The sequence below is a fragment of the Bombina bombina genome, chromosome 5, assembly GCF_027579735.1.
Source record: "Bombina bombina isolate aBomBom1 chromosome 5, aBomBom1.pri, whole genome shotgun sequence".
NCBI classification, from domain to species: Eukaryota; Metazoa; Chordata; class Amphibia; order Anura; family Bombinatoridae; genus Bombina; species Bombina bombina.
In genome coordinates, this window is record NC_069503.1 from 85,246,854 (window position 1) to 85,258,630 (window position 11,777).

General features: G+C 34.8%; 1 protein-coding gene across 1 annotated transcript; it reads left to right on the forward strand.

The window, feature by feature from the left end:
* On the forward strand, positions 1 to 1,924 carry LOC128661338 (tigger transposable element-derived protein 1-like). The gene has a single exon (XM_053715601.1). It carries the CDS (start codon positions 1 to 3, stop codon positions 1,768 to 1,770), a length of 1,770 nt encoding a protein of 589 aa, XP_053571576.1. The 3' UTR covers positions 1,771 to 1,924.
* The last annotated feature ends 9,853 nt before the right edge of the window (positions 1,925 to 11,777 follow it).

The following is an 11,777-nucleotide window of genomic DNA, read 5'->3' on the forward strand; positions in this document are numbered from 1 at the left end:
ATGGCCCTGGCTCCAGGTGATGAAAAAAAGAGGATCCGTAAGCCTCTTACATTGAATCAAAAGTTGGAAATGATAAAGATGAGTGAGCAAGGCATGTCCATCTCAGATATAGGCCGCAAGTTAGGTTTGGCTCGCACAACAGTTAGCACAGTGGTGAACGCTAAAGAAAAATACTTAAAAGAAGTAAAAAGTGCTACTCTAGTGCACACAAAAGTGATTCGCAAGAGAGACAACCTTATTGCTGAAATGGAGAAGCTGCTAGTGGTTTGGATAGAAGATCAAACCAGCCACAATGTTCCTTTAAGCCAAGCCATTATTCAAAGCAAGGCACTATCCTTGTTTAATGCAATGAAGACTGATAGAGGCGAGAGTGCTAAAGATGAAAATTTTGAAGCTAGCAGAGGTTGGTTTAACAGGTTTAAGGAAAGAAGTCATCTGCACAACATTAAAGTGCAAGGGGAAGCAGCTAGTGCAGATGTTGAATCTGCAGAGGCTTTTCCAGAAGAGCTGGCTAAAATTATAGAAGATGGTGGTTACACCACACAGCAAATATTTAATGTTGATGAAACCGGCCTTTTCTGGAAAAAAATGCCATCTAGGACATTCATTGCAAAGGAGGAAAAGTTAATGCCAGGATTCAAAGCTGCAAAGGATCGACTAACACTGCTTTTAGGTGCTAATGCAGCTGGTGATTTGAAGCTGAAGCCTATGATGATCTACCATTCTGAGAATCCCAGGGCTCTGAAAAACTATGCTAAATCTAGCCTGCCTGTTTACTACAAATCAAACACTAAAGCCTGGATGACTGCAAGTCTATTTACAACATGGTTTACAGATTATTTTAAACCCACAGTTGAAGCCTACTGCAAGGAAAAAAAAATTCCTTTTAAAATTTTAATGCTTACTGACAATGCACCTTCTCACCCACGAGCATTAATGGAAATGTACAATGAGATTCAAGTTGTTTTCTTGCCTGCAAACACCACATCTATTCTTCAGCCTATGGATCAGGGAGTGATTGCAACCTTCAAAGCATATTATTTGAAGAAGACATTTACTGCTGCTATAACTGCCTTAGATAGCGATGCATCTGATGGTGCTACACAGAACAAATTAAAAGCCTTCTGGAAAGGATTTACAATTCTAGATGCTATTAAAGCAATTAGAGATTCCTGGAATGAAGTTTCAGAATCAGCATTGAGACGTGTGTGGAAAAAGCTAATCCCCACCTTTATGGATGATGTTCCCGGCCTTGAGACTTCGGTAGAGGAAGTCAATGCTAGCGTTGTGGACATGGCTAGACAACTGGAACTAGAAGTGGAGCCTGAAGATGTTACAGAATTGCTTGCATCTCATGACCAGCCATTGACAGATGAAGATTTGATTATGATTGAAGAGCAAAGAAGACTGTTTCTTGAAACTGATGGTTCTACTTATGAAGACCCAGTTTGCATTAGGGAAATGCCAACAAAAGAATTAGAGGAATATGTCAATTTAATTGAAACGGGTTTGGCAGGTTTGGAGCAGATTGATGGCAATTTTGAAAGAAGTTCTTCAGTTAATAAAATTGTGTCAAATGGAATTGCATGTTATAAAGAAATACTTCGAGAAAGGAAGCGTCAGTCCATGAAGCAAACTTCTTTGCTATCATATTTTAATAAAGTCCCACAGCCATCATCATCACCTTCAACATCAAGACCTGATGAATCTTTGTCAAGTTCTCCACCTTCAAAACTGATTTGCATTGAAAACTCAGATGATGAATCATAAGCAAAGATAAGCAATAAAGCACATACCACTGTATTGTACTACATGTTGTACTGTACAGTACCTGTATACAGTATATGTATCCCTTTCTACTGTCTGCATAACTGAATACAGTAGTGTACTGTCTTTTGTTGTTATTAAACTAAACTTAGCACTATTGCACACCTATATATGTTATTTCAAACATGTTTTTAAGCTTGTAAACACACTACAAGTGAAAAACAAGTAAAAAATGCATTGACTCACTTTGTCGGTTTTCACTTTACAGCGGGGCTCCGGTCCCTAACCCGCTGTATGAGCGGGGTATACCTGTATATGAGAACAAAAGTCCAGGTGTGACCCTCTCATTGTCTCCCAACTGACAAGTTGTACTCATGTGAGTCACACAGAGAAAGGTGACTCTCCCACATTAGTATAAATATCTGTGTAACACTCAGTGATATCACAGGAGGAACCAGAGAGACTTCATACTTACAGAGCTTCTGCTAAACGGTAATATGCAAAACCTGAGATAAATCTTTATTAACAGCCTCACACTGTTGTGTTTTGTATAATGATGAGAAAATATTGCTGTTTTTTTGTTATGATAAAGAGAAAATATTTCACTTCATATAAGAAACTGAGTTTATATTTAAAAAAAACCCTCAACTGTACTTATTTAATTTGTTTTCTATATTTTTCATGCTGTGTTAATGAATTTAACATTAAGTTCTTTTATTTAAAAAGCATAATTTAATAATAATGATTTATAGTATTTTGTAAAATGAATGTTTGTAACAGAACCAATTGATATTTTCAAGCCAATGAGCAATATCGTTTTAAGGATCAGCCAATTAGAATCCTGTATTTCCCTATAGGGTTTATAACTAACTGTAGAGCCCAGATAAACCATTTTCATTTAATATTAGTGTGAAGCTGCTATTTGCTCCAGTAATAAATATCACTCAGCTTATGGCCCTGTTGTATCAGTCTCATCACATATACTGATCTAATCATAAATATCTTGTGATCTGCATATTATTTTATTTCTAATGAGGTTATTTTATAATACATTTCTTATTTCTATTAGCTGCACCTGTTTATCATCAGAACGTTTATCCCACTGATCTGTGACTGATTCTTGTTGTTAAGGCTGTTTCTAGACAATCTGGCACCCAGGGCAATATATTAAAATGCCCCCCCCCAATACGAATTCTAAACTCTCTAATCTGATATATATATAAACTAAACAAAAATGCACACATAAAAATATAACTGTTCCCTTTTCAGACTCAATTAAAGGGACAGTAAAGTCAAAATTAAACTTTCATGATTCAGATAGGACATGCAATTTTAAACAACTGTCCAATTTACTTTTATCGTCAAATTTGCTTTGTTCTCTTGGTAGTCTTTGTTAAAAGCTAAACCTAGGTAGGCTCATGTACTAATTTCTAAGCCCTTGAAGGCCGACTCTTATCTCAGTGCATGTTGACAGTTTTTCACAGCAAGACCATTTTAGTTTATTTGTGCCATATAGATTACATTGTGCTCACTCCAATGGAGTTATTTATGAGTCTGCAGAGGCTTAGACAAGGTAATCACAGGGGTAAAAATTATATTAATATAACTGTGTTGGTTATGCAAACTGGGGAATGGGTAATAAAGCCATTAGCTATCTTTTTAAACAATAACAGTTTTCAAGTAGAGTTTTTTTTATGCAATGCCCCTCATCTAAGGCAACAATTTTCAGAGCTCCAGGCAAAGATGAATGTAATGTCTTTTTGGAAGGAGTAATTAATGGCTAAGAGATTTGCACACCATATAGAGTTTTATATACTATTAAAAGCAGAGGGTACCATACAGAAAATAATGTTTGTGTGTGTATGTATATATGTATGTGTATGTATTTATGTAAGTGTATGTATTTATGTAAGTGTATGTATATATGTGTGTGTATGTATATATGTATGTGTGTATGTATATATGTATGTGTGTGTATATGTGTATGTGTGTGTATATGTATGTGTGTGTATATATGTATGTGTGTGTATATATGTATGTGTATGTATATATGTATGTACGTATGTGTATGTATATATGTAAGTGTATGTATTTATGTAAGTGTATGTATATATGTGTGTGTATGTGTATGTGTATGTATATATGTATGTGTATGTATATATGTATGTGTGTGTGTGTATATATGTATGTGTATGTATATATGTATGTGTATGTATATATGTGTGTGTGTGTGTATGTGTGTGTGTATATATATGTGTGTGTGTGTGTGTATGTATGTGTATGTGTGTATGTATATGTGTATGTATATATGTATATGTATGTGTATGTATATATGTATGTGTGCGTGTGTATATATATATGTGTATGTATATATGTATGTGTATGTATATATGTATGTGTGTGTGTATGTATGTGTGTGTGTATGTATGTGTGTGTGTGTATGTATGTGTATGTGTGTATGTATATGTGTATGTATATATGTATATGTATGTGTATGTATATATGTAAGTGTATGTATATATGTGTGTATGTATATGTATGTGTATGTATATATATATATGTAAGTGTATGTATATATGTATGTGTATGTATATATGTATGTGTATGTATATATATATGTAAGTGTATGTGTATGTATATATGTATGTGTATGTATATGTGTATGTATATATGTATATGTATGTGTATGTATATATGTAAGTGTATGTGTATATGTGTGTATGTATATGTATGTGTATGTATATATGTATGTGTATGTATATATATATATATATGTAAGTGTATGTATATATATATATATGTATGTGTATGTATATATGTATGTGTATGTGTATGTATGTGTATGTATATGTATGTGTGTGTATATATGTATGTGTATGTATATATGTATGTATATATGTATGTGTGTGTATGTATATATGTGTATGTGTGTGTATATATGTATGTGTGTGTATATATGTGTGTGTATGTATATATGTATGTATGTGTATGTGTGTATGTGTGTATGTATATATGTAAGTGTATGTATATATGTAAGTGTATGTATATATGTATGTGTATGTATATATGTATGTGTGTGTATATATGTAAGTGTATGTATATATGTGAGTGTATGTATATATGTATGTGTATGTATATATGTATGTGTATGTATATATGTATGTGTGTATATATGTATATGTGTGTATATATGTATGTGTATGTATATATGTGTGTGTATGTATATATGTATGTGTATGTATATATGTATGTGTGTGTATATATATGTATGTGTGTGTATATATGTATGTGTATGTATATATGTATGTGTGTGTATATATGTGTGTGTATGTATATATGTGTGTGTATGTATATATGTATGTGTATGTATATATGTATGTGTGTGTGTATATATGTATGTGTGTGTATATATGTATGTGTATGTATATATGTATGTGTGTGTATATATGTATGTGTATGTATATATGTATGTGTGTGTATATATGTATGTGTGTGTATATATGTATGTGTGTGTGTATATGTATGTGTATGTATATATGTATGTGTGTGTATATATGTATGTGTATGTATATATGTATGTATGTGTGTGTATATATGTATGTGTATGTATATATGTATGTATGTATGTGTGTGTATATATGTATGTGTATGTATATATGTATGTATGTGTGTGTATATATGTATGTGTATGTATATATGTATGTGTATGTATATATGTATGTATGTGTGTGTATATATGTATGTATGTGTATGTATATATGTATGTATGTATGTGTGTGTATATATGTATGTGTATGTATATATGTATGTATGTGTGTGTATATATGTATGTGTGTGTATATATGTATGTGTGTGTATATATGTATGTGTATGTATATATGTATGTGTGTGTATATATGTATGTGTGTGTATATATGTATGTGTATGTATATATGTATGTGTGTGTATATATGTATGTGTGTATGTATATATGTATGTGTATGTATATATGTATGTGTATGTATATATATGTGTATGTATATATGTATGTGTGTGTATATATGTATGTGTGTGTATATATGTATGTGTGTGTATGTATATATATATGTGTGTGTATATATGTAAGTGTGTGTATATATGTATGTGTGTGTATATATGTATGTGTATGTATATATGTATGTGTATGTATATATGTATGTATGTATGTGTGTGTATATATGTATGTGTATGTATATATGTATGTATGTGTGTGTATATATGTATGTGTGTGTATATATGTATGTATGTGTGTGTATATATGTATGTATGTGTGTGTATATATGTATGTGTATATATATAATGGAAATGATCATTGCATTGATTGGATTACACACTTTATCTCTTTGACTAACAGCTATTATCCCCCATACACCCACAAAGCTATACATAGTACACAAACGCTATATATATATATATATATATATATATATATATATATATATATATATATATATATATATATATATATAGCAGCAAAGACAAGATTTTGTGCAGACAACGGTCAGTAGAAGTTTAAAACTCAGTCTTTATTGTGCAAATAAATTAAAAACACACACTCCAGAGGTCAGCACAGGCACACAACAAGAATGTCCGCTAACATGTTTCGGCCTTCAGGCCGTAATCATAGCTACAGGACTATTCACCTGAGTCACTTAAAAGGCATCAGGATCACCCTGATTGGGTAAAATCAAAAGAACTTGTTGTGTGAGAATTAACCCTATGGGATCCTGCATAAATTTACGTATATCTATACATAGCCTATTATTAGTCATGAACAGATCAGTACTTGCGACAAATGGCATAACAAAAATATATTTTACCATGAAATAAATGATTTCAAAGTTTGAGCACAATAAAAATGTAAATATAAACACGTTCAATTCCAAATACACAATTAAATTAAATTGAATTAAATAAACCTCAGTAATATTATTATTAATACAGAGTTAACGGTTAGTCAATATCTCAAAAACCTATTACTAGTATAATAAATATCACTAGCATACATGTTATAACATAAGAATGTATATAGCTCAAACGCCAAACCTTGGAAACCTAATACCAGCCTAGAAATCAGCATATGAAGTACTTAAATAAAATTATATAAATAAAATTATTATATAAAATTATTTAAATGATAATGGACTGGAGAAAACATGATGTCATAAGTACTTGGAAATAGAGCATAATATTTAATATCAAATACCAAATATCAAATATTAAATATTAAATGGGACTTAGTGATCAACATAAGGTAATAAAGTGATAAAGAGTATATAATAATAAGAAGAAATATATGTGTTATGAACATATTACAGTACATAGTAGTATACTTGCAACATACCCAACACCTATGATAATAATAGTATTAACTACACATAGGTGATGTGCAGATAAAGCTCAAAATTGGATAGGAGCAGAGGAGAGACGCAATAAACAAAGCTAATAAAGCTAATAAATGGATAGAACTGATAAACAAAAGAGGGCAAATGAGGACAAATGAGAACAGGCTACTACACAAGAGGGAAAATAAATGACCCAATATAGTAGATCAAACTACTCCCAATAATTAATTAGATCATATTCTGAATTTAGACCTGTAGGTACACGTGTTTGCAATTTAAAAATCCAGAACATTTCCCTCTTCTGTAGCAGCCTGTCTCTGTCACCCCCTCTAGGGGGACAAAACACTCTGTCGATGGCCTGCCACCTAAGTGTATCCACACTTTTCTGATGACATTTCGCAAAATGTTGCACCAAAGGTGTACGTACTTTTACCTCAGTGGTCGTGAGCCCAACGTACTGTAAATGGCACTTAATGCAACTCAGTACGTGGACCACATACGTAGAAGTACATTTAAGACAGGACTGTATGGAATAAATCTCTCCAGATTTAATACAATCAGATGGTAAAACGTATTCGCATACCCTACATTTATTCAAACACTTAAAGATGCCTCTATGTGTTAGCCAGGAGCTCTGTCCCTGATCGGTTTTAGGTAAAACGGAAGGTGATAGTAAATTGCCCAATGTGGTTGTCTTCCTATATGAGCAGCGTAAACCTTGATGATAAGGTTGCATAGTCACATTCAAGACACTATCGGCTAGATTTGGAGTTCGGCGGTAAAAGGGCTGTTAACGCTCCGCGGGTTTTTTTCTGGCCGCACCATAAATTTAACTCTGGTATCGAGAGTTCAAACAAATGCTGCGTTAGGCTCCAAAAAAGGAGCGTAGAGCATTTTTACCGCAAATGCAACTCTCGATACCAGAGTTGCTTACGGACGCGGCCGGCCTCAAAAACGTGCTCGTGCACGATTCTCCCATAGGAAACAATGGGGCTGTTTGAGCTGAAAAAAAACCTAACACCTGCAAAAAAGCAGCGTTCAGCTCCTAACGCAGCCCCATTGTTTCCTATGGGGAAACACTTCCTACGTCTGCACCTAACACTCTAACATGTACCCCGAGTCTAAACACCCCTAGCCTTACACTTATTAACCCCTAATCTGCCGCCCCCGCTATCGCTGACCCCTGCATTACACTTTTAACCCCTAATCTGCCGCTCCGTAAACCGCCGCCACCTACGTTATCCCTATGTACCCCTAATCTGCTGCCCTAACATCGCCGACCCCTATGTTATATTTATTAACCCCTAATCTGCCCCCCACAACGTCGCCGACACCTACCTACACTTATTAACCCCTAATCTGCCGACCGGACCTGAGCGCTACTATAATAAAGTTATTAACCCCTAATCCGCCTCACTAACCCTATCATAAATAGTATTAACCCCTAATCTGCCCTCCCTAACATCGCCGACACCTAACTTCAATTATTAACCCCTAATCTGCCGACCGGAGCTCACCGCTATTCTAATAAATGTATTAACCCCTAAAGCTAAGTCTAACCCTAACACTAACACCCCCCTAAGTTAAATATAATTTTTATCTAACGAAATAAATTAACTCTTATTAAATAAATGATTCCTATTTAAAGCTAAATACTTACCTGTAAAATAAATCCTAATATAGCTACAATATAAATTACATTTATATTATAGCTATTTTAGGATTAATATTTATTTTACAGGTAACTTTGTATTTATTTTAACCAGGTACAATAGCTATTAAATAGTTAAGAACTATTTAATAGTTACCTAGTTAAAATAATTACAAATTTACCTGTAAAATAAATCCTAACCTAAGTTATAATTAAACCTAACACTACCCTATCAATAAAATAATTAAATAAACTACCTACAATTACCTACAATTAACCTAACACTACACTATCAATAAATTAATTAAACACAATTGCTACAAATAAATACAATTAAATAAACTATCTAAAGTACAAAAAATAAAAAAGAACTAAGTTACAGAAAATAAAAAAATATTTACAAACATAAGAAAAATATTACAACAATTTTAAACGAATTACACCTACTCTAAGCCCCCTAATAAAATAACAAAGACCCCCAAAATAAAAAATTCCCTACCCTATTCTAAAATACAAAAATTACAAGCTCTTTTACCTTACCAGCCCTGAACAGGGCCCTTTGCGGGGCATGCCCCAAGAATTTCAGCTCTTTTGCCTGTAAAAAAAAACATACAATACCCCCCCCCAACATTACAACCCACCACCCACATACCCCTAATCTAACCCAAACCCCCCTTAAATAAACCTAACACTAAGCCCCTGATGATCTTCCTACCTTGTCTTCACCATGCCAGGTTCACCGATCCGTCCTGGCTCCAAGATCTTCATCCAACCCAAGCGGGGGCTAGACATCCACTGAAGAAGTCCAGAAGAGGGTCCAAAGTCTTCCTCCTATCCGGCAAGAAGAGGACATCCGGACCGGCAAACATCTTCTCCAAGCGGCATCTTCTATGTTCTTCCATCCGATGACGACCGGCTCCATCTTGAAGACCTCCAGCGCGGATCCATCCTCTTCTTCCGACGACTAGACGACGAATGACGGTTCCTTTAAGGGACGTCATCCAAGATGGCGTCCCTCGAATTCCGATTGGCTGATAGGATTCTATCAGCCAATCGGAATTAAGGTAGGAATTTTCTGATTGGCTGATGGAATCAGCCAATCAGAATCAAGTTCAATCCGATTGGCTGATCCAATCAGCCAATCAGATTGAGCTCGCATTGTATTGGCTGATCGGAACAGCCAATAGAATGCGAGCTCAATCTGATTGGCTGATTGGATCAGCCAATCGGATTGAACTTGATTCTGATTGGCTGATTCCATCAGCCAATCAGAAAATTCCTACCTTAATTCCGATTGGCTGATAGAATCCTATCAGCCAATCGGAATTCGAGGGACGCCATCTTGGATGACGTCCCTTAAAGGAACCGTCATTCGTCGTCTAGTCGTCGGAAGAAGAGGATGGATCCGCGCTGGAGGTCTTCAAGATGGAGCCGGTCGTCATCGGATGGAAGAACATAGAAGATGCCGCTTGGAGAAGATGTTTGCCGGTCCGGATGTCCTCTTCTTGCCGGATAGGAGGAAGACTTTGGACCCTCTTCTGGACTTCTTCAGTGGATGTCTAGCCCCCGCTTGGGTTGGATGAAGATCTTGGAGCCAGGACGGATCGGTGAACCTGGCATGGTGAAGACAAGGTAGGAAGATCATCAGGGGCTTAGTGTTAGGTTTATTTAAGGGGGGTTTGGGTTAGATTAGGGGTATGTGGGTGGTGGGTTGTAATGTTGGGGGGGGGGTATTGTATGTTTTCTTTTACAGGCAAAAGAGCTGAACTTCTTGGGGCATGCCCCGCAAAGGGCCCTGTTCAGGGCTGGTAAGGTAAAAGAGCTTGTAACTTTTTAAATTTAGAATAGGGTAGGGAATTTTTTATTTTGGGGGTCTTTGTTATTTTATTAGGGGGCTTAGAGTAGGTGTAATTAGTTTAAAATTGTTGTAATATTTTTCTTATGTTTGTAAATATTTTTTTATTTTCTGTAACTTAGTTCTTTTTTATTTTTTGTACTTTAGATAGTTTATTTAATTGTATTTATTTGTAGCAATTGTGTTTAATTAATTTATTGATAGTGTAGTGTTAGGTTAATTGTAGGTAATTGTAGGTAGTTTATTTAATTATTTTATTGATAGGGTAGTGTTAGGTTTAATTATATCTTAGGTTAGGATTTATTTTACAGGTAAATTTGTAATTATTTTAACTAGGTAACTATTAAATAGTTCTTAACTATTTAATAGCTATTGTACCTGGTTAAAATAAATACAAAGTTACCTGTAAAATAAATATTAATCCTAAAATAGCTATAATATAAATGTAATTTATATTGTAGCTATATTAGGATTTATTTTACAGGTAAGTATTTAGCTTTAAATAGGAATCATTTATTTAATAAGAGTTAATTTATTTCGTTAGATAAAAATTATATTTAACTTAGGGGGGGTGTTAGTGTTAGGGTTAGACTTAGCTTTAGGGGTTAATACATTTATTAGAATAGCGGTGAGCTCCGGTCGGCAGATTAGGGGTTAATAATTGAAGGTAGGTGTCGGCGATGTTAGGGAGGGCAGATTAGGGGTTAATACTATTTATGATAGGGTTAGTGAGGCGGATTAGGGGTTAATAACTTTATTATAGTAGCGCTCAGGTCCGGTCGGCAGATTAGGGGTTAATAAGTGTAGGTAGGTGTCGGCGACGTTGTGGGGGGCAGATTAGGGGTTAATAAATATAACATAGGGGTCGGCGATGTTAGGGGCAGAAGATTAGGGGTACATAGGGATAACGTAGGTGGCGGCGATTTGCGGTCGGAAGATTAGGGGTTAATTATTTTAAGTAGCTTGCGGCGACGTTGTGGGGGGCAAGTTAGGGGTTAATAAATGTAATACAGGGGTCGGCGGGGTTAGGGGCAGCAGATTAGGGGTACATAAGTATAACGTAGGTGGCGGTCGGCAGATTAGGGGTTAAAAATTTTAATCGAGTGGCGGCGATGTGGGGGGACCTCGGTTTAGGGGTACA

Bases quoted from the DNA above. Each gene is read 5' to 3' on its own strand.
- LOC128661338 (XM_053715601.1), top strand. From the start codon at position 1: ATGGCCCTGGCTCCAGGTGATGAAAAAAAGAGGATCCGTAAGCCTCTT.